Genomic DNA, 24107 nt, shown 5'->3' on the forward strand with positions numbered 1-24107 from the left:
GTTGGGTAATCCTGGAATTACTGTAGGAGGTGGGCAGCCACACACTTTTTGTAACTAACAACAACAACAATAGTGTAATCTATCCTTCATGTGCTTATTTTATTACAACTAACTACTCCATATAAATACTTTTACTTGTAGGTGTATTTTTTTAAATAATACAGATTCGCTCAATCAGCTGCACCATCATTTCAAAGCAGTCGGCTGTTGGCTGTTAGCACTTAGTGCCACATTTAAGATTTTTGAAAAAGTTGTAATTTTACTTATTTATTTTGTCAAACATGTACAAGATAACAGGTATAAGTATAAACATGGACATGAACAAGACATGAACACAGGAAATGAGGTACAAATAAATGGGGACAGTAGGACAGGGACAGTAGGCACGCTGGCGCACTTATGCACTCCCCTTTATGGATCTCTTAGGAATGGGATGAGGTCCACGGTAGACAGTTTAAGGTAGAAGCTGTAAGGGTTTGAAAATGTAACAACGGAGTCAGGTAGAGCATTCCAGGCATTGACCGCTCTGTTGCTGAAGTCGTATTTTCTGCAATCGAGTTTGGAGTGGTTTACCTTGAGTTTGTATCTATTGTTTGCCCGTGTATTATTGAGGTTGAAGCTGAAGTAGTTGTTGACAGGTAGGATGTTGTAGCAGATAATTTTATGTACTATGCTTAGATTAGACCGTAGCCGGTGTAGTTCCAGGTTGTCCAAGCCCAAAATTTCGAGCCTGGTGGCATAAGGGATTCTATTGTGAGCAGAGGAGTGGAGTGCTCTTCTCATGAAATACCTCTGGACCCGCTCAATTTTATTAATGTCCGATATTCAGTGTGGATTCCAGGCAGATGAGCGGTATTCAAGAATTGGTCTGGCAAAGGTTTTGTATGCCCTAGTTAGAAGCTTCGCAAAATTAGGTTAACAACTTTTAATGCCTTTTTGGCAATGCTGTTACAGTGATCTCTGGGGCTTAGATCGTTTGAGATGAGTACTCCTAGGTCCTTGATAGAGTGAGGGTCATCTACAAGGTTGTATCTGCTCAGCTTGTATTTGGTGTTCTGTTTTTTGTTGCCAATGTGTAAGACAGAGCATTTGTTCGTTGAGATTTGGAGTTGCCAATTGTGCGGCCATTCTGACACATAGTCAAGGCCGCTTTGTAGGGCAGCAGCATTGTCGGTGGTGTTAAATAGTTTGACATCATCAGCGAAGAGGACACAGCTGCTTATAATATGATCGCAAAGGTCATTTATATAAAGCAGAAAGAGTGTGGGTCCTAAAACGCTGCCTTGGCGGACACCGCTGTTAACTGGTGCAGGGTTTGATAGGGTGCTCCCTATTTTGACTACTTGTTGCCTGTTTGACAGGAACATGGCTATCCACTTGTGCGGGGATTGGAAATGCGGTAAGACAAACAACCTGCTTTCTAACAAGCAGTTCGGTTTCAGGAAATTTGTCCTGTAATCTGCAATTCCTACACTACAGAAATATTTGGACCACACAACTTGACTAGGGTAAAGCAATAGACGCAATTTACATAGACTTCTGCAAAGCCTTTGATTCAGTGGTACACAACAAACTACTGTTAAAACTAAGCTCTTAGGCATTTCTGGATCCCTGCAAGTGATGGGTGGAGGGTGATGGATTGGTTTATAATTGATTCCATGACTTTACATGTGACATAACACAGTGACATTGGTCTGTAATTTTCTACTAGGCTGGGGTCTCCCTTTTTGAAGATAGGAATGACCATGGCTAATGACCATAGGTCGGGCAAGGAGCTGGTTCTGAAAGATACCTCATAGATTATACTTAGAGGTTTGGCTATGGCAGTGGAAAGCTGCTTCAAGAAGTAGGCACATAATCCATCAGGGCCAATAAATAGAGTTGGCTTTAGGTTGCGTAGTGCTGTCATTGCAATTTGTTGTAGTACAACTAGGAATTGTGGGACAGAAGCCATTGCTGTTGACAAAGACTGAACTGAAGAATGTGTTGAAGAGGTTGGCCTTAGCAGTTTCATCATTACAGTCTTCCCCATTAGGTCCTTTTAGGGGTGGGATAGTTTTCAAGTCTTTTAAGTTTTTTTTTGTTTTTCTTTTTAAATTTGATTTATATGCCGCCCTTCTCCGAAGACTCAGGGCGGCTTACAATGTGCTCAGCAATAGCCTTCATCCTTTTGTATATTTATACAAAGTCAGCTTACTGCCCCCACAACTGGGTCCTCAATTTACCTACCTTAGAAAGGATGGAAGGCTGAGTCAACCTTGAGCCTTGGCGAGATTCGAACCCTGCAGTAATTGCAGGCAGCTGGTCTTAATAACCAGCTTAATAACAGGGTGCCTTAAACCCCTGTACTACCAAGGCTCTTTTTTGGCGTTTATGAATTATAGAAGGCTCGGGTGGATTTCGAGTGTAACAGCTGTTTGCAATGGTAATTAGTGCATTCTGCTTTTATCTGGCGGCAGGGTCGTGCCGAGGATTTTGTCCAGTATCTGCACGATAAAATCACTCAGATTCGGGAAGGCTTGGTCTCTGACTGGGTAGGTACAGATGGGATGATGGGTGTCGGTCTTGAGACTACCATTTGGGAGGAGTTCGACCTTGTTGCTCCCGAGGACATGGACAGGATACTGGGGCGGCTGAACGCGACCACATGTTTATTGGACCCGTGTCCCTCCTGGTTGGTGCTGGCCTCCCGGGAGGTTACGCGAGGCTGGCTCCAGAGTATTATCAACGCTTCCTTGAGCGAGGGTGTCTTGCCATCCGCCTTGAAAGAGGCGGTGGTGAGGCCCCTCCTCAAGAAGCCTGCTCTGGATCTGGCTGTTTTGGCTAGCTATCGTCCGGTCTCCAACCTTCCCTTCTTGGCGAAGGTTGTTGAGAGTGTGGTGGCGCAACAGCTTCCTGGGTACCTGGATGAAGCTGTCTATCTGGATCCGCTCCAGTCCGGCTTCAGGCCTGGGCACAGCACGGAAACGGCATTGGTCGCGTTGGTGGATGATCTCTGGAGGGCTCGGGATAGGGGTTGTTCCTCTGTCCTGGTCCTGTTAGATCTCTCAGCGGCTTTTGATACCATCGACCATGGTATCCTGCTGTGCCGGTTGGAGGGGTTGGGAGTGGGGGGCACTGTTTTGCGGTGGTTCTCCTATCTCTCCGACTGGTCGCAGTCGGTGTTGGCAAGGGGGCAGAGGTTGAGCCCGAGGCACCTTGTTTGTGGGGTGCCTCAGGGGTCGGTCCTCTTGCCCCTTCTGTTCAACATTTATGTGAAGCCGCTAGGTGAGATCATCCGTGGCTTTGGGGTGGATTTCCATCAGTACGCTGATGATACTCAGCTGTACATCTCCACCCCAGGCCATCCCAACGATGCCCTTGAAGTGATGTCCCAGTGCCTGGAGGCCGTGCGGGCCTGGATGGGGAGTAACAGGCTCCGACTCAACCCTTCCAAGACCGAGTGGCTGTGGCTTCCGGCATCCCGATATAGCCAGCTGGTGCCATCGCTGGCTATTGGGGGTGAGTTAGGGCCCCCCCGGAGAGGGCTCGCAACTTGGGCGTCCTCCTGGATGCACGGCTGTCTTTAGAAGAGCATATGACGGCCGTGGCCAGGGGGGCTTTTTATCAGGTTTGCCTGATTCGCCAGTTGCGTCCCTTTCTGGATCGGGATTCCTTACGCACAGTCACTCAGGCACTCGTCACTTCCCGCCTGGACTACTGCAATGCTCTCTACATGGGGCTCCCCTTGAGGAGTACCCGGAGGCTCCAACTGGTGCAGAATGAGGCCGCGTGGGGGATTATGGGAGCGAGGGGTCGCTCCCATGTGACACCTCTCCTGCGTGAGCTGCATTGGCTTCCAGTGGTCTTCCGGGTGCGCTTCAAGGTGTTGGTGACCACCTTTAAAGCGCTCCATGGCATAGGACCTGGGTATTTGCGGGACCGCCTTCTGCCGCCGATAGCCTCCCACCGACCAGTCCGCTCCCACAGAGAGGGACTCCTCAGGGTGCCGTCGGCCAGGCAATGTCGGCTGGCGACCCCCAGGGGGAGGGCCTTCTCTGTGGCAGCTCCCGCCCTCTGGAACGATTTGCCCCCGGAGATAAGAAGGATATCGGATCTCTGGGTCTTTCGCCGTGCCCTGAAAACTCTTCTTTTCCAGCAAGCAGGGCTGGCGTGAACCCTGCCCCCTTTTTTAGTTTTTAATTGTTTTTAATTGTTTAGTTTTAATTTGTTAATGGGTTTTAATTCACATTGTTTTAATTCGGGCCAAAGTATATAATTCTTTTAATTAATTTTAAATTTTGTATTGTTATGTATTTTAGTTCTGGCTGTGCACCGCCCTGAGTCCACTAGGACAGTGGTCCCCAACCTTTTTATCGCCGCGGACCAATCAGCCTTTGATAATTTTACCGTGGCCCGCTGAGCGCGCGCAGGAGCTTTTGCGCACGGTCCAGGAGCCTTTGCGCTGCAGCGTTCATGTCCCCCGGCCGCTGCGCGGCCCGGTGCCAGGTACTCCACGGCCCGGCACCGGTCCGCGGACCGGGGGTTGGGGACCACTGCACTAGGAGAAGGGCGATATATATATTGAATAAATAAATAAATAAATAAGGCTTTGTAGCAGTTTTTAAAATTAGCTACGTAGCCAATTTTGTTTTCTTGCCAAAGAGATTTTTTTTGGGATTGAAGCTTTCTTATTGTTATGGGTATTTTTTTGGGGGGGAGGGGCTTTGGGGGTTATTAATGGTACGTATAGTTTAATGACTCTTGATTTCGAGCATAAAAGTGTTATAATGGTTTTCTGTGGTATTACTGCCAGTGAACAGAAGGTGCCAATCAAGAGATGTGTGGTTGGCAGCTATGAGATCATAGTTAGTTTTTTTTTAAGTTATAATTTGGTGTCCCATCATTATGACTCTCTTTGCAAGGACGTAAATTGAGACAAAAATCAATCATGCTGTGGTCACTGTTGGAAAAAGATTCTTTAATTTGTAGACCATAAATTGAGTTTAAAATATTGTAGAGGATGAGATCAAGGCAGTTGTTGAGCCAAGTGTTGTTTGTTACCAATTGATCCAGCCCCAGAGTTGTAACAGCATTGTACAGGGTTGCATGTATAGGTTCGGTTGTACATTCGTTTAGAGTCCAATTAATAAGAGGTAAATTGAGGTCACCAAGAAAGATAAGGTGGTGCGGGCAGGAGGCTGCCCACATTAGTAATGCAGTTAGCTTGTTCGTATGACCAAGGTTAATTAGAGATAAGATTTATGATCACAATTGGGACCGGAATTTCCATTGTACGTTGGTGCAGTCATAAAACAAATCATCACATGATAATCCAATTTTATGACCATTTTTACTGTAGTACTTAAGCAAATCACGATTGATCACTCAGCTTGTCCAATTGTGATTCGTTGTCGTAAACCAGCTGGGAAGGTCACGATCCTATGACCGCAGGAGGTTTTAACTGGTTGTAAAGGTGAGTGAGTGTTGTGGCCCGTTCGCGGCCTGTGCAGCTAGTAGCTGATTCAGACAGTGAGGAGGCTGGTGTGGTGCTGCACCAGCAGCCTGGGCAGCTGGCACTCGAGTTGGACAATGAGGAGGCTGGAGAAGATGATGTGCTAGAGGCGGGGATTCAGCCAGGGCCTTCAGAACCTCCAGAAGCTCCCTTAAGTGAAGAGGATGAAGAGGAGGAGCCTCTTCTCAATGCACGGGCGCGCAGAGCTGCCAAAAGGCAGGAGTGGCTCCTCAGGAGTAAGGCTTGGGGCTAATCGGCCACTCCCTTAGCCTATTTAAGGAGGAACGCTGACTGAAGCCATTTGCAGGGAACAACTTAGTTCACATATCTTCTTGTCTTGTCTTGCTTATCTTATCAGCTTTCTGCAAATTGCTTCTGGGCATTCTGTCAACCATAATAAGTTTTCAGTTATTATTCTTTGAATTCTTGGCAGCTGTTAATGCAATTAATTAACAGCCGTTGTTGTAAAAGACTGGTTTATTCAGTAAATTAAGGTTTGAATGGACTTTGTGTGTGCTGCGTTCTTTGGGGTCCGTAGCTGGGGCAGAACAGTGAGTTGCCAAATGTCCAAATTGCCATCATGTGATTGCAGGGTTGCTATGATGGTTGTAAGTGCAAGGACAGGTCGTAAACTTTTGAGGCTGTCATAACTTTGAGCCATTGTTAAACAAAATAGCTGAGGCCTGCCTGTATCTTGGAGACCCCTGTATCAATGGCATCGAGTAGGGGTGTCAAACTTGCAGGCTGGATGCGTCACGCTCTGGGCATGCCCACCCCTGGTTTAGTGAAGGGGGAAAAAAGTTGTGATGCATCATGTGACAACATGAGTTTGACATCCGTAGCATAGAGCATAGCATGTGCAACAGGTAATAGTAATAGAGCATACACCGGGTAGTATAGAGTACAGGTAATCCTCAATTTATTACAGTTCGTTTAGTGACTGTTCAAAGTTACAACAGCACTGAAAAAAGTGACTTATGACTGTTTTTCACAGTTACAACCTTTGCAACATCCTCACAAACATGATCAAAATTCAGACGCTTGGCAACTGGGTCATATTTATGATGGTCGCATTATCCCAGGGTCATGTGATCCCCTTTTGTGACCTCCTGAGAAGCAAAGTGGGGAAGCCAGATTCACTTAACCAGGTTACTAATTAATCAACTGCTGTGGCAAGAAAGATTGTAAAATGGGGCAAATCTCAACAAATGTCTCACATCACAATAGAAATGTTGGGCTCAATTGTGTTTTTAAGTCAAGGACTACCTATATAGTATAAATATTGTAGTAAAAGTAACTGAATAGTACTATTATGATAGTAACCGTATGGGGATTGCAAGGGAGGGGAATATTTCATGGGTTGGTTTTTACAGCACAGAACTTCTCTCTCAACTCCTGTCCTCTTATGTCTTTCTGGGGTTGGTCTTACTTGGGTGCAGTTTTAGGTGAGAAGCCTCATCTCGGCAATCTGTCTCAATCAGAGATTGGAATTGTTGGGGTGATGGGTCACACCAGTTGAACTTTTGTGACCCTTATTTGGAAGTTTTCTAAGCTTCCCCTTTTTTTTTCATTGCACAAGTGTAACTTAGCAACTTTAATTTTTGTAACTTGCATATTATGATCACCAAACCATCACACAATTACTGCATGCTACAGCAATGTAGAGTTAGTCGGGTTGCCTTTGAAGACAACTGGCACAGAGCACTGTGGCTAAATTATTTGTGGGGAAAATCCATTCTTACAGTTTAATTATTTTGAAGTTAGTATAGTGGTTGCAGAAGACTTCCAGAAATGCTCAGGACAGCCCTGTTTTTGAGATGTCAAAACGAAGTACACTTTGCACCCTCAGATAGGCAACTCTCATCTTAGCTGTGTCCCAAAAAGGACAGTTTTGTTGTGGGGTAAATGCCCGCTTAACTAAAGAGCCAAAGCTATTGGAGATAAAAGATGCAACTTAATCTGTTATGTTCAAGCACAACTGCAGTGGTTACTGGGCTCTTCACCAGAAGAACACAGAGGAGTCCCAAAGCCCACAAGGTGGTTACAGGTCATGTACCTTCTGAAATGATAACATAAGAATTGCAGTTGAAATGTAGCATTTGAGAAAGAGCAAGGCCCGGCCTTACTACCAGCAGACTTGGTATGTCTAAATTCTGTATTTCTAAGGAGGCTCCAAGCCTGCCTTTCCACCCATATTAGCCTCTTTCAACAAAAACATCCTTTATTACACCCATTTCCCTTCACACTGAGGAAAGGATAGCAACCTGTTTTCGTAGTCTAGCTCCTTCCTCTCCAGGGTCATCCAGCAGTTTCAGGGTTGCCGGCTCTTTCAAGATTCTGGGTTATATTGATATATTGATAACAATCAAATATGTACAAATGAAATGTATTATTTGTCCTCTGCAATGTCCTGGCAGAGGAGAGGAGTCTTGACTGGAGGCAGGTTCCTAGAGTTGTGTATTTACATAGTGGAGGTTCAGTGCACCTGTGGCGGCTTTAATAAATTACAAAATGTTGACAACAAAGATATGGAAAGATCATATAAATAAATAAGCCAGCAAGCTGAAACATATTTGTCTGTTAAGTACGGAAATATACATTTGATGCATTTTCAACGAGATAGTTAACCATTCCTAAAAAGTGGGTGGTATTCTAGTTGGTATCCTCCCTCCTCCAGTACCTCTTGTTTTTCTGCAGGAACGGATTGTGTCCATGGTTCTGGATAAAGAGCCTCAAGTGGCAACGGAAGCTGTGAGGCTGCTTACTCTTATCCTTCAGTAAGTGATGCCAAGAGTAATACGAAGGCACTGTTAGCATTTGAATTGCTCCTCAAAGTCAATATTCTCTGCATGGAGTGGCAGAGGGTCTCCTGTGTTTTGAGTCTGTCCTTTCTACCCTGACTTAGAAGTGTTGGGAATTGACATTTTTCATGTGCACTTAAGACTGGTCTCTGTGCAGGAATATGGACGGTGCACTCACTGACGCTGACTGTGAAAGGGTCTTCCCACTGGTTTATGCTTCCAGTCGTCCTTTAGCTGCTACTGCAGGTGGATTTTTATATAGAAAGTGAGTATGGTTCCCCCCTCCCCCCCAGGTGAAATCTACTTACCATCCTTACTGGTTCGGAAGTGCACGCACCACACAGACCCTCTGTGCATGGGCAAAACCTTCTGTGCATGCACAAGAGGGTAAAAAACACATTACTTCCTGGCTAAAACCATGAATGACACCCGGGCGGGTGGACAGAGCCTCATGCCTCCATCGCTACCGGTTCTCCGAACCACCTGCCACAATCACTACCGGATCGCTTGATCCGGTCTGAACTGAGAGCATTTCACCCCCGCCCCTGCCCCCCAATGCATCTCAGCATACTGAGCAAGCACTCTGTTGTGCATTGGAATGCAATTTCCTGTTTCTTCCCAAAGATTTCTGACTTGGACTCTGTTTCCTAATGATGGTAGCTTGGCTTGTAGGTTCTTGGCACCCAAGGTGGACGCCAGGGCAAAATCAGGGGACCGCCATGAGGGCACTCGTGTCTTCCTTCAATTGCTTTTGGTGTTCTTTATTGAAAGCGAGGTGAGTGAAACGTTTGAGCCATAAGGAGAAGGTGAAGAGTCGTGGCGACCCTTAGCCAGGCTGGTTTTAGTGCAATGCTTTGTTCTCCACCCACAGTTCCATGACCATGCCGCCTATTTGGTTGATAGCCTGTGGGACTGTGCATCTGCCCTGCTGAAGGACTGGCCAGTGCTGACTGGCCTTTTGCTGGAGGAATCCTCCATAGAAGGTGAGCAGAGATGGGTAGGCTTTGGCTCATATCAGCTGTTGGTTGCTAAATGAATGGGAAAAATGTGCCCTCTGACTTCTTTAAAACCCACCTGAAATTCTGGGGATCTCTGCCCATGGACGTAGCTGGAAGTTGGCTGTGAAGTGCGCAAGTGCTGTTCTTTGACTGTGGAATGCTGTGACGATTATAAACTTCCAAATTTTGGTCACATTATTGTGGGAATATTGCGACAGGTTTGAGTGTGAGGACTGGTTGTAAAATGCTGTTGTAACTTTGATCAGTTGCTAAACAGGACAGTCATTAAGCAAGGACTACCTGTAATACCTCTCAAGATATTATTGGCCTTTCTAGCAACAATATCACATTGTGGATTCATGTTGAATGTGATTTGACTGGGATACTCTGATCTTTCCATAAGAACTTTCCTTATGAAAGTAATCACATGACTACTTAAAGCAGACCCGGCGTCCTCTTCCTTCTGTACATTCCTTCTGTACTTTCCAGTTGAATCTGGTCCGGGGTGGAGGTGGGGGCTCAAGTGATTTGGATGACCAGCTAGAGCTCCATTTCCCTTTTGAGAAGACCGACACAAGGAAGTTAAGATAATGTTTCTCCTTGTCCCAATACAGATTGACTGCTTTCTTTGGCTGCATCTACACATGGCTTTCTGTTCATTTCTCACTTCCCAAAGAAGTGAGGAAGAGACAAAGGAAGAGACTTCCTGTAGCTCAGGATTGAACTGTGAAGACCTTGGTGCTCTCAGAACTTGGTTGTTTGCTTGCAGATGTTTCATCACAGCCAACTAACATCAGTGCTAGTGAGTGTGGGTTTTGCTCCAGTTAAAGCCCTCCAAAACACTGTAACTAAACCAATGGTCCCAGTAGCCCTGCAACATACAGTGTAAGGGCTGTAACAGCCACTATATAGGACAGATAGGCAGAAGACAGGCAAAGCATATCCATGAGCAAAAGCCAGCAGTTGGAAGACATGATGAAAATTTCTTAATCCCAGCATGCATATGGACAGTCTCAGCCCATTATCACCCAGGGAAAAAAGTATCCTAGACCAAACCAAATCCAAAAATGCCAGGGAATTCCTGGAAACTTGGCATTTAGACAAATCAGTCATCAATAGATAACATAGAGATAAACCAGATTTATAGTTCAGAGACAATAGAAAACCTAAGAAAGAAACAAAAGACCAGAAGACGTAGCAGCCAGCACCCCAATAAGCAAGGATTAACACCAGACAAATGAGCAGAAAACAGTAATCAAGGAATCACCAAGGAGAAAACTACACCCCCGCCAACACTGGCAGGGCAAGCTACTGTATATAAACTGGGAGAGAACCCCACACTCACTCACACTGATGGTATTACCTTTTTGGGTGATGAAAAGTCTGGAAGCAAACCACTAGGCTCAGAGTACCAAGGACTCTGATGTTTCTTACCTCTTATGCAAGCCTTTGTTCATTCTGAGCTTTAGCTTTTCTGACATGATTGCTATAGTTACTGGAAGTACTTTATGTTCTTTAGTTATGTTCCTCTTCATGCTGGAAAGAAATTGTGCATGCTGCATTTTTATAGCCGCCCTGAGTCTCTGGAGAAAGGCAGCATATAAATTGAATTAATAAAATTGAATTAATAATTTTTCCTTTTCAGGTCATTGAGAAACATATAATTGTAAGAAGCTTATTCTGTGTTTGTAATTTTAGCAAAAGCATATCGTGAAAGTAAACAGGAAAATTAATAATAATAATAATAATAATAATAATAATAATAATAATAATAATAATAATAATAATAATAATAATAATTTTATTTCTATACCGCCCTTCTCCCGAAGGACTCAGGGCGGTGTACAGCCTATTTAAAAACAGAATCAACATCAATTTAAAATAATTTAAAAATACTAAATAAATTTGGCTTAATTTAAAACCCCCAAAATTTAAAACATCCAATTTAAAATTATGTTGCTAACCCAGCCTGGCGGAACAACAGGGTCTTGAGTGCGCAGCGAAATACCCGGAGGTCAGAAATCTTACAAATTTCCGGGGGCAGTTCATTCCACAGGGCTGGGGCTCCCACAGAGAAGGCCCTCCCCCTGGGTGTCGCCAGCCGACATGACTTGGCCGATGGCACCCTGAGGAGACCCTCTCTGTGGGAGCGGACTGGTCAGTGGGAGGCTATCGGTGGCAGAAGACGGTCTCAAAGGTACCCGGGTCCTGTGCCATGGAGCGCTTTAAAGGTGGTGACCAACACCTTGAATTGCACCCGGAAGACCACTGGGAGCCAGTGCAGCTCGCGCAGGAGGGGTGTCACGTGGGCGCAACGGGTTGCACCCATAACCACCCGCGCGGCCGCATTCTGGACCAGTTGGAGCCTCTGAGTGCTCTTCAAGGGGAGCCCCATGTAGAGAGAATTACAATAGTCCAACCGGGAGGTAACAAGGGCGTGAGTGACTGTGCGCAGGGCTTCCCGGTCCAGAAAGGGCTGCAACTGGCGAATCAGGCGAACCTGATAAAAGGCCCCCCTGGCCACGGCCGTCATATGCTCTTCTAAAGACAGCCGCACGTCCAGGAGGACACCCAGATTGCGGGCCCTCTCTGTGGGGGGCAAAGATTCACCCCCAATAGTCAGCGATGGCATCTGCTGACTATATCGGGACGCCGGAAGCCACAACCACTCGGTCTTGGAAGGGTTGAGTCTGAGCCTGTTCCTCCCCATCCAGACCCGCACGGCCTCCAGGCAGCGAGACATCACATCAAGGGCATCGTTGGGGTGGTCTGGGGTGGAGATGTACAGCTGAGTGTCGTCAGCGTACAGATGACACTTCACCCCAAAACCACGGATGATCTCACCTAGCGGCTTCACATAAATGTTGAACAGGAGGGGCGAGAGGATCGACCCTTGCGGCACTCCCCATGCGAGATGCCTCGAGGTTGACCTCTGTCCCCCTGCCAACACAAACTGCGAGCGGTCGGAGAGGAAGGAGGAGAACCACTGCAGAACGGTGTCCCCCATTCCTAACCCCCTCAACCGCTGCAGCATGATACCATGGTCGATGGTTTCAAAAGCCGCTGAGAGATCTAATGGGACTAGGACAGAGGAGCAACCCCTGTCCCGAGCCCTCCAGAGATCATCCACCAACGCGACCAATGCCGTTTCTGTGCTGTACCCCTGCCTGAAGCCCGACTGGCACGGGTCCAGATAGATAGCTTCATCCAGGTGTCGGGGAAGCTGTCGTGCCACCACGCTCTCAACAACCTTCGCCACAAAACGAAGGTTGGAGACCGGACGGTAGTTGGCTAATTCAGCCGGGTCCAGAGAAGGCTTCTTGAGGAGGAGCCTCACTACCGCCTCTTTCAAGGCGGCAGGAAAGGCACCCTCGCTCAGAGAAGCAGTTATAATCCCCTGGAGCCAGCCAGGGAGGGACACGGGTCCAATAAACACGTGGTGGCACTAATCTTATCCAGAACCCTGTCCACATCCTCGGGAGTCACAGGATCAAACTCCTTCCAGATAACATTCTCAAGACCTGTCCTCGTCTCCTCCCGTGGACTCATCCAATCGGAGTCCAAGCCATCACGAATCCGAGCGACTTTATTGTGCAGGAATTGCACAAAATCCTCAGCACGACCCTGCAAGGGATCTTTCCCCACTCCCCCCCGAAGAAGGGAGTGGGTCACCCTAAACAGGGCGGCTGGGCGGTTCTCTGCAGATGCGATAAGAGCGGAAAAATGGTTAGATTTGCCACTTTTATCGCCACTAGGTAGGTCTTGATATAAGACCTCACCTGTGTCTGGTCGGAATCGGATTGACTAGTCCTCCAAATGCTCTCTAGGCGTCTTTTCCGATGCTTCATCTCTCTCAGCTCCTCAGAGAACCAAGGAGCCAATTGAGATCGGCATCGGGTCAGAGGCCGCAAAGGCACGACGCGGTCCAAAGCTCCAGCGGCTGCCCTTTCCCAGGCGGCCACCAGCTCTTCAGTCGAGTCGTGTGTCAGAGTCTCAGGAAACGGCCCAAGCTCTGTCAGGAACCTTTCGGGGTCCATCAGGCGCCTGGGACGGAACCATCTGGTCAGTTCCGTCTCCCTGCGGTGGGGGAAAGCGGTAGGAAAGTCCAAGTGGAGGAGCGAATGATCTGTCCATGACAAGGGTTTGATGTCTAGGTCCCCTCTACCAAGATCATTCAGCCACTGACCAGAGATAAAAATCAAGTCCAGAGTGTGTCCCCCTATGTGAGTGGGGCCTTGAACTACTTGGGTCAGGTCCATGGCCGTCATGGAAGCCATGAACTCCCGAGCCACCTCTGACGCCTCACCCGCAGATGGAAGGTTGAAATCCCCCGTGACAATAATTATGGAATGTTTGATATAAATGTGAGAACAGTGATAAATAATGAATGAGAATAAGCAGAGTGCTTGGCAAGTGGGTCATCCCTGAAAGCAAGGATATGTAATGATCCCTTATTTGTTAAACATATTTAGGAGAAATATCCGAGGGAATTATCCAGGGGTTTTCAAGAAGGCTTGGCAGTTTATATTTAAAAAATCTGTTTATTGCATCCAATTAGAAATAAGTTAAATTGGTGCTTCTTTATGGATACTGGTATAATTCTGCAAATTTAAGGAACAGTAGCTACACATTTAGGGTTATAGATTGTGTTAGTTGCATAATATGGATTCATTTTCTGTGTTAGATGCTCCATAGCTAAAGTGCTGTGTTGCTCAGCAGGTTTGGGTGATCTAAAGGAGAGCAGCCTCATCTTGATCTTGGTGGCCAGTATGCGGCAGGCCACAGAAGGGCACCCACCAATTGGCAGGTTCTCTGGAAAGAAGGTAAACTTCTTGTTTCTTCCTCTCCTTTCACAAGGACCATTTCCTGCCATCTCCTTCTCTTCTTCTTTCTGCTTTGTCAGGTGTTTTCTGCTCGGGAACGCAAAGTGCAGTCTGAAGAGCGTTTAAGACTCGCACAGCATTTTGTCCCTCTACTGCCCCAGCTGTTAGCTAAGGTGAATGCATTCATCTCTTACTAAACAGGAGGAGAAACCAAAGCATTGTGTTCTTGTTGGGATGTAGCACTGCCTGTTGGTTCTAGGTGGCTGTTCCAAAGTTGCTTTTCAACTTTTTCTTCCCCTTGAAAACATTTTGCTTCAGTTTTTCTTCAGTTCTGACTGAATGATGGGGAATGGAAGAAGGATTTGTATTCTTTGCAATCATGTGGTCCCTAGCATTCTTTGAAAGTCATTGAGGCCACTTGGGGATTTATCTGTCCACTCAGGGTCCTGGATGGTTGATGCACTTGGCTTTCCTTGCAAAGAGCAGCATGTTCTATTAGTACCCTCAGTCCTCACTTCTCTGCTCTGTCTTGGCAGTTCTCTGCTGATGCTGAGAAAGTAGGACCTCTGCTGGAGGCTTTGCGTTATTTTGACCTAACTCATTACAGCTCAGGCCGCCTGGAGAAGGTAGGAGACTCTTGTCATTACCCTGCCTCTCTCCCCCTGTACCTTGTTTCTCCTAAGGAGACTCTTCCTCCTGCTTCCCCCAAAAGTCCAAATCCATCCCCCTCCCGCCCTCAAGGCTTGCGCTTGGACACTGCTGAGATGACTCTCTGTCTCCTCCCAGTACTTAGACTTGCTGCTGAGCCAGCTAAAGGAAGTGGTGGAAAAGCACACCAGCAGTGAAGTGCTGGAGCTGGCTTCCCAGACTCTCCAGCTGTTCTGCCGCACAGAGTTTGCTTTCTACAGCCGTGTGGATTTTGCTCGTAGCTGCATTATGGACTATCTGGCGGATAAATTCCAGCACGAGGCTACTGAACTCCTCCAGGTAGAAGAACTGCACCCCATGGAGGTGTTTAGGCACAAATGAATTTTCAGAGTGGGAGCAGTTTGATGATAGGATTCTGCTCTGGAGTACATGAAGAGCTGCCTTGAAATGTGGGCCTGGAGAAGGGTGCCTAGTTCAGGCAGAAGGATTCTGGTTCTTTCCAGAAGTTTTAAGTATTTATTAGTCACAATTGACATAATCGTAGTAAAGGAGCAATAGATTGTGGCCTACTTTGTTAAATGCCTTACTAAAGTCCCAAGTATTTCATTGGTCCCACTGATTTAGTCACTAGACGGACTTACACACTGGGACCTATCCAACAAAATGTAATTCATTGTGAAGAAAAACTTAGGTTTTACACTTAGGCAACAAAAACTAGAATAGATGGCACCTGGCTTGACAACAGTAATTATGAGAGGGATCTTGAAGACCTAGTAAAGAACCACTTAAGCATGAGCCAGCAGTGTGCTGCAGCTGCCAAAAAGGCCGATGCAGTCCTAGGCTGCCTTAACAGAGGGACAGAATCAAGATCACGTGAAGTGTTAGTACCGCTATATACTGCTTTAGTAAGACCACACCTGGAATACTGCGTCCAGTTGTGGTAACCACAATATAAAAAAGATGTAGAGCTTCTAGAAAGAATACATATGACGAAAGGTTGCAAGAACTGGATATTTATTTTATTTATTTATTTATTTGTTTCAATTTCTATACCGCCCTTCTCCAAATAGGACTCAGGGCGGTGAACAGCCAAAGTAAAAAACAAGACATACAAAATTTAAAAACAGTTTAAAATAATTAAATATTTTGGCCGTAAATTAAAACAATCCAATTTAAAATCAATTTAAAATTTAACTCAAGCCAGCCCAGCTAGTTGAAATAAATAGGTCTTCAGGGCCTGACGAAAAATCCGGAGGTCTGTTATTGTACGTATCTCTGGGGGGAGGTTGTTCCAGAGGGTGGGCACCGCCACAGAGAAGGCTCTCCCCCTGGGGGTCGCCAGCCGACATTGTCTGGCGGACGGCACCCTGAGGAGGCCCACTCTGTGCGAGCGTACTGGCCGGTGGGAGGCTATTGGTGGCAGAAGGCGGTCTCGTAAATATCCCGGTCCTAAGCCATGGAGCGCTTTAAAGGTGGTCACCAACACCTTGAAGCGCACCCGGAAGACCACCGGGAGCCAGTGCAGCTCGCGCAGGAGAGGTGTCACATGGGAGCACCTCGTCGCCCCCATAATCCCCCGCGCGGCCGCGTTCTGGACCAGCTGGAGCCTCCGGGTGCACCCCAGGGGGAGCCCCATGTAGAGAGCGTTGCAGTAGTCCAGGCGGGAAGTGACGAGTGCCTGAGTGACTGTGCGTAGGGAGTCCCGATCTAGAAAGGGGCGCAACTGGCGTATCAGGCGAACCTGATAAAAAGCCCCCCTGGCCACGGCCGTCAAATGATCTTCTAAAGACAGCCGTGCATCCAGGAGGACGCCCAAGTTACAAGCCCTCTCCGTGGGGGCGAGTGATTCACCCCCAGTAGCCAGTGATGGCGTCAGCTGGCTATATCGGGACGCCGGAAGCCACAGCCACTCAGTCTTGGAGGGGTTGAGTCGGAGCCTGTTTCTCCCCATCCAGGCCCGCACGGCCTCCAAGCACTGGGACATCACTTCAAGGGCATCATTGGGGTGGCCTGGGGTGGAGATGTACAGCTGGGTGTCATCAGCGTACTGATGGAACTCCACCCCGAAGCCACGGATGATCTCACCCAGCGGCTTTACATAAATGTTGAACGGAAGGGGCGAGAGGACCGACCCTTGTGGCACCCCACAAGCAAGGTGCCTCGGGGTCAACCGCTGCCCCCCTGTCAACACAGATTGCGACCGGTCAGAGAGGTAGGAGGAGAACCACCGCAGAACGGTGCCCCCCACTCCCAACCCCGCCAGCCGGTGCAACATGATACCATGGTCGATGGTATCAAAAGCCGCTGAGAGGTCTAACAGGACCAGGATAGAGGAGCAACCCCTATCCCGAGCCCTCCAGAGATCATCCACCAACGCGACCAATGCCGTTTCCGTGCTGTGCCCAGGCCGGAAGCTGGACTGGAGCGGGTCTAGATAGACAGCTTCATCCAGGTACCGGGGAAGCTGTTGCGCCACCACACTCTCAACAACCTTCGCAACGAAGCGAAGGTTGGAGACTGGACGGTAGTTAGCCAAAACAGCTGGATCCAGAGAGGGCTTCTTGAGGAGAGGCCTCACAACCACTTCTTTCAAAGCGGCCGGCAGGACCCCCTCACTCAAAGAAGCGTTAACAATCTTCTGGAGCCACCCTTGTGTCGCCTCCTGGGAAGCCAGTACCAACCAGGAGGGACACGGGTCCAATAAACATGTGGTCGCGTTCAGCCGTCCCAGGACCCTGTCCATGTCCTCGGGAGCCACAGGATCGAACTCCCCCCAGATAACACTCTCAAGACCTGCCTCAGTCATCCCGTCCGGACATACCCAGTCAGAGGCCAGCCCTTCCCGAATCTGAGCGATTTTGTCATACAGATACTGCACAAAGTCCTCAGCTCGGCCCTGCAAGGGGTCATCCCGCACTTCCAGATGGAGGAGGGAGCGGGTCACCCTAAACAGGGTGGCCGGGCGATTATCTGATGACGCGATAAGAGCGGCAAAATAACTAGTTTTCGCCGCTTTTATCGCCATTAGGTAAGTCTTAATATGAGACCTCACCAGTGTTCGGTCAGATTCGGAGCGGCTGGTTCTCCAACTACTCTCCAGGCGTCTTTTCCGGCGCTTCATCTCCCTAAGCTCCTCGGAGAACCAAGGAGCTAGGTGAGTTCGGTGCCGGGTCAGAGGCCGCAAAGGCACGACACGGTCCAAGACCCCGGCAGCTGCACTATCCCAGGCGGCCACCAGGTCTTCAGCCGAGTCATGAGCCAGAATCTCAGGAAATGGCCCAAGCTCCATCTGGTCGGTCCCGCCTCCCTGCGGCGGGGTGCAGCGGTTAGAAAGTCCAGTCGAAGGAGCGAGTGGTCAGACCATGACAAGGGTTCGATGGCTATATCCCCTATATCAAGGCCACTCAACCACTGACCAGAGACAAAAACTAAGTCCAGAGTGTGTCCCCCTGTGTGAGTGGGGTCATGAATTAACTGAGTAAGGTCCATGGCCGTCATGGAAGCCATGAACTCTCGAGCCACTTCAGACGTTTCACCGATAGATGGCAGGTTGAAATCCCCATGATGACAAGTCTGGGGGTGTCCCCCGCCACCTCGGCTATAACGTTAAGCAGCTCGGGCAGGGCCGTTGCTACGTGGCAGGGAGCCAGGTACGTGACCAACAAGCCCATCTGTACTCCACGACCCCACTTCACAAAGAGGGACTCACATCCGGCTATCTGTGGAACAGTGGTCTCCCTTGGATCCAGACCTTCCTTTATAATAACCGCCACCCCCCCCGCCCCTGCCCTGAGCCCTCGGCTGATGAAATGCGCGGAAGCCTGGTGGGCATATATATCCACGAGGGGGACTCCCCCCTCCTGGCCCAACCAGGTCTCCGTAATGCCCGCCAGGTCTGCCTCCCCCTCCTGAATAAGATCGTCTAGCCTAACAAAGGGAAGGACTAGAGGTGACCTGATAGAGTTGGGATGGCTGACAAGGACTATGTGGAGCACTGGGGGTATGTGGAAGGCTCTGTAGCAGGACAGGATGATTGTGATGGAGCTGTGCCAGGAACGTTGGGAAATCTGAGAGAGAGTGGCCAGACAAATAGTCGGCTGTGCAGGCAGGAGGAAAAGTACAGCTGCAGCCAGCCAGCGGAGGAGAGGAGGAGTTGCTGCCCCTGCTTGATCAAAGGTCATGTATAGTTGAGCAGAGAGAGGCGCAAAGGAGGTCGGTGAGGTCTTGTGGATCACGCCGGGGACCACGACGACCTTGTCTACCGCCTCTGCCTCTGCCTCTGGAGTCTGTTCCTCTGGGCTGGTACGTGACGGGAGCTGGAACTCGTTGGGGACAATCCCGGGTGGCATGTCCCACACGGTTGCAGGTGTAGCATCTTGGCATCCTTGGAGCGTAGGTCCTTCCTCGGAAGGGGCGCCTAGCTGGAGCTCTTGATGCGGGTGGTCCTCTCAAGTGTGGAGTAGCTAGCATGAATGCCTCTTCTTCAATTAAAAGTCTACAGACATTGTCCACTGTGCGTTGAGCAATAGGGACTTGATTAATTTTTGTAACAGCATCTTTCCATTCATAATTCAAAGAGTTAATAATTTTATTTTATTTTATTTTATATTGGATTTCTATACCGCCCTTCTCCCTGAGGACTCAGGGATCAGATGATGCTGATCATTTGAATATCTTCAATGTTATGGCCTCTTTCTCTTAATTCTGTTCTCAGTCCTTTCAGTTTGGTCAAATGTCCTCCAATTTGTTCACCGGGTTTCAATCTCGAACCGTGGAGTTCAGACATGAGTAAACATGAAGATTCAATTGAGATAGGCCTGTAGCAATTTTCCAATTCAGCCCAAATTTGACGGGCTGTTGTATTTGGTGGAAAAGTGACCTGCAGTTCAGTATCCATGGACATCAATAATGTTGTGCGAGCCCTTATCTCTAAATCTCTTATTGCATAAGTCCAAGGTGGAGCAGGTGGGTTAAATACCATACAGTGCGTGCCTTCTCTAAGAAGCAATAGTGTAATCTCACTGACCCAGGCTTTGTAATTGTGTCCTGACATTTTTAGTTTTGACTGACCAGTTAGTGGAGAGACAGAAAATGCCTGGTAAGGAGCCTGCACTTGATATGCTGGCTGTGCTGGCAGAAATGCCTGTGGTATTTGCTGTGCCTGTTGTGGACCTAAAAATGGTCTTGGTTGTGCCATTGGAGGTGGGCCAGGAGGTGGCCCTATTTGCACTTGTGGCTGTGGCACATATGCAGGCATTTGTAGCTGCTGTGGCTGATGCACTGGAATCTGCTGTATTCCAGTTGCCATTTGTGCTTGATCTGCAATATTGGCATGACCTGCTGGAGATGCAGTCATTTGCCTTTGCTGTGTTCCATCTAAAAGGACACCAACACCACCAGGGGGTGTTTGAGTTTGGGCCTATGGAAACACTTGTGGCATTTCAGCTTCCTGTAGTAAATTACTTTTGCCAGCAGATGGTGCTGCACCTTTAGCTTCGGGCAGCTTTGCATACGGGGCATTGTATGCTTTAGAGTAGGAGTGGTTATGTAAGACATGTGTAACTTGATCAGGGAGACTTTCATGTGACGTATGCAGTGCTCTTTGCCTTAATTGGCCTGACACAGGATCCACCAGGGGGAGTGTCTTTGGCTCTGAGCAAGAAGACAATATGGCGCTTTTTGAAAAATTTAAGTTATCTCCCATATCTTGCTCAAGCATAGATATAGCCATTTTTGCCTGGGATAGCTGCTGTTCATAGAGTTTTATACGGTAGGCTTTCATGGCCAGCTCATCCAGGGTGAGCTTAGAGCTTCGAGGAGAATAATGAATTGTTTCTCTCTCTGTGTGGGAGGAATTTTGCTCAGCAGTGTACTTTAGCCTTGCATTGAGCGTTACAAATTCAGAAGGTTCTGGGGAGACTTTTTCAGAGCTTGGAAGACCAGAAGAAAATGTTACTGACCTCAGTCGTAAATCATCATCTTCAAAAACAGCTTCTGTCTTATCTCCGTCCATTTCTGTTCCCACGGCTTCTTCTCGTTCCAGGCGTGTGGCTGTAGTAAGGGGCTGGAAATCTGGAAACCTCCTTTCTGCCACCTTCTCAGCAAAATACATTTTGTATTTGTTTTACTTCTGTTTCGGCATCTCAGCAATATAATTAGCGTACCTCAGTAGCTAAAAACTAATTGCCTATGCGCTCTTATCAGAAGTAACAAAAACAAGGAAAAAGCCATAAATCAAACCATCCTCTGCTACCAGAATGTCAGGGCATTTATTAATCCCATGTTTGGCTCTGGGACTAATTACCCTGGTTTAGAGGAGGAGATGAATCGAGGCTTATTCCTTGTTGCAATATTCCGAAAAGAAACGCGAAGAAGGTTTCTAATAAAACTCATTTATTTGTTATAAAGAAAATAAAACACCTCACTAACTAAGAAAAGTTAATTGTTACATTTTTGAAAATAATTCTTGCCGGCTATCTGAGCCGGACCTTTCTGGAAAGAGAACAAAGGAAAGAGTGTGTGAGAAGGAATGTGGGTGGATACGGAAACACGTAGCTTACTGATAAGAAGTTGGCAAAGCTACGGAGAGTCTGACAGTCCAGAAATAATGAGCTCAGCTGGTAAATAAAATAACGCAGTGACAGTCCCGAGGAGGCAGCCTCTCCTCTCCTAATGAGACACACCAATCAACGCCTGTTTACTTCGGCGTTTGACGCCTGGAGGTAGTTGGACACAATGTTACATAATCTGGCCATCTGTGAATACTCTGGACCATTGCCTTGAAATCATTGAGTTGAACATGACCATGTTGCCATTGTTGCGTCTTGAACCAGCCAAAATTAAAATACATACAATACAAAAGTTAAGATAATTAAAAAAGATTAAATTAATCGGCCTCCCATTTTAAAACCCCAAGTCTATAAAATTTTAAAAATCCCATTAAAAACCCTTTAGGCTAGGCCGGCTTGCTGGAACAAATAAGTCTTCAGGGCCTTACGGAAGGTCCGGAGGTCCGGGATCAGTCGTATTCAAGGAGGTAGCTCATTCCACAGGGCGGGTGCCCCCACAGAGAAGGCTCTCCCCCTGGGGGCCGCCAGCCAACATTGCTTGACCGACGGTACCCCGAGGAGGCCCTCTCTGTGAGAGCGTATTGGCCGGTGGGAGGTTATCAGTAGCAGCAGGCGGTCTCATAAGTACCCTGGCCCAAAGCCATGGAGCACTTTAAAGATGAGAACCAACACCTTAAAGCGCACCTGGAAGACCACCGGGAGCCAGTGCAGCTCGCACAGGAGAGGTGTTAAATGGGAGCACCACGTCGCTCCCATAATCACTCGCGTGGCCGCATTCTGGACCAGATGGAACCTCCGGGTCTCCTCAAGGGGAGCCCCATGTAGAGAGCGTTGCAGTAGTCCAGGTGAGACGTGACGAGGGCATAGGTGACTGTGCATAAGGAGTCCCGATGCAGAAAGGGGCACAACTGTCGTATCAGGCAAACCTGATAAAAAGCCCCCCTGGCCACGGCCGTCATATGCTCTTTTAAAGACAGCCGTGTGTCCAGGAGGAGACCTAAGTTGCAAGCCCCCTCTGTGGGGGTCAATGACTCGCCCCCAATAGCCAGCGATGGCACCAGCTGGCTATATTGGGACGCCGGCATCCACAGCCACTCGGTCTTGGAAGGGTTGTGTCGAAGCCTGTTCCTCCCCATCCAGGCCCGCACGGCCTCCAGACACTGGGACATCACTTCAAGGGCATCATTGGGGTGGCCTGGGGTGGAGATGTACAGCTGGGTGTCATCAGCGTACTGATGGAACTCCACCCCGAAGCCACGGATGATCTCACCCAGCGGCTTTACATAAATGTTGAACGGAAGGGGCGAGAGGACCGACCCTTGTGGCACCCCACAAGCAAGGTGCCTCGGGGTCGACCTCTGCCCCCCTGCCAACAGAGATTGCGACCGGTCGGACAGATAGGAGGAGAACCACCGCAGAACGGTGCCCCCCACTCCCAACCCCGCCAGCCGGTGCAACATGATACCATGGTCGATGGTATCAAAAGCCGCTGAGAGATCTAATAGGACCAGGACAGAGGAGCAACCCCTGTCCCGAGCCCTCCAGAGATCATCCACCAATGCGACCAATGCCGTGCTGTACCCAGGTCTGAAGCCGGACTGGCATGGATCTAGATAGACAGTTTCATCCAGGTACTGCGGAAGCTGTCGCGCAACCACACTCTCAACAACCTTCGCAATAAAGCGAAGGTTGGAGACCAGACGGTAATTTGCCAGAACAGCCGGGTCCAGAGAAGGCTTCTTGAGGAGGGGCCTCACCACCGCCTCTTTCAAGGTGGCAGGCAAGAAACCTTCGCTCAGAGAAGCATTTATAATCCTCTGGAGCCAGCCTCGTGTAACTTCCCGGGTGGCCAGTACCAGCCAGGAAGGACACAGGTCCAATAAACATGTGGTTGCATTTAGCCTCCTCAGAATCCTGTCCACATCCTCAGAAGTCACAGGATCGAACTCCTCCCAGATAACATTCTCAAGGCCGGCCTCAGTCACCTCGCCGGAATCTACCCAGTCAGAGTCCAAGCCTTCCCGAATGGAGGCATCAGTTCCCGAATTGATGCCTCCATTGTGCCTTGAACCTGCTGGTTTTGTGTTGTCGTTGTTGGGCTTTGAACCCATTGAAGTCAATTTGCCTTCTGTCATGGCCCCGTCAGAGCCTGAGTCCGTGGAGGTGGACGAGCCGGAGCTGGGGCTGACAGAGTTCAAAGGTGCGGTCTCGTTGGCTCTGGAGGAATGCGGAGAGGAGCAGGACAAGACAGCACAGGTCCCTCAGGCCTGGAATGGCTTACCAGCAGGGAAGAATGGGTAGGATAATCGAGAGTGGGGAAGGGAGGGCAGGCAGTGAAGAGGAGGACCGATGGAGCTCAGGCGACAAGCAAGGACCGCCCCCTCCTGAACCCCGAGCATAGAGAGTGGAGAGGAGGCCGGAACAGCACAGGCCGATCCAATAATTCGGGAGGAGAGCGCCCCGCCCCTCTTCACAAGGCACACCTGGGGACTGAGACGCTGTGGGGAGAGGCGCTTGTCTGGAACAAGTGCTGAATTCGTGGAGTTTTGTGTGTCGTTGCTGATGTTCGCTGGACTTATTGCTGCCCTATCCCTTTGCCTCACTGGACTTAATGCCTTGAAGCCATCCTGCTAACGGTGTTTTGCTGGACTACTCGCAGCCAGAGGCTGCTGGAGGTGTGTGTGAGTGCTTTGCTCCAGAACTTGCCATAAACGTGGGAGTGTTTGGGGGAAAGTTGGGGCAATAAAGGGGACTTTGAACTATCAGCTGGCTGT

General features: G+C 48.6%; 1 protein-coding gene across 1 annotated transcript in view; it reads left to right on the top strand.

Annotated features, from left to right (window-relative positions):
- Window positions 1-24107, top strand: part of STAG3 (STAG3 cohesin complex component) — a 74949-nt gene that overhangs the window by 23447 nt on the left and 27395 nt on the right. The window contains exons 10-17 of the mRNA XM_070941922.1: window positions 8192-8271; window positions 8453-8560; window positions 8968-9070; window positions 9167-9278; window positions 14010-14116; window positions 14197-14289; window positions 14653-14742; window positions 14903-15103. Coding sequence (XP_070798023.1) covers window positions 8192-8271; window positions 8453-8560; window positions 8968-9070; window positions 9167-9278; window positions 14010-14116; window positions 14197-14289; window positions 14653-14742; window positions 14903-15103 — 894 coding nt within the window. The remainder of the gene's footprint in view (window positions 1-8191; window positions 8272-8452; window positions 8561-8967; window positions 9071-9166; window positions 9279-14009; window positions 14117-14196; window positions 14290-14652; window positions 14743-14902; window positions 15104-24107) is intronic.

This window comes from Pituophis catenifer, unplaced genomic scaffold (genome assembly GCF_029215685.1).
Source record: "Pituophis catenifer annectens isolate HBS135680 unplaced genomic scaffold, rPitCat1.0.hap2 SCAF_3, whole genome shotgun sequence".
In the NCBI taxonomy this organism is placed as follows: domain Eukaryota; kingdom Metazoa; phylum Chordata; class Lepidosauria; order Squamata; family Colubridae; genus Pituophis; species Pituophis catenifer.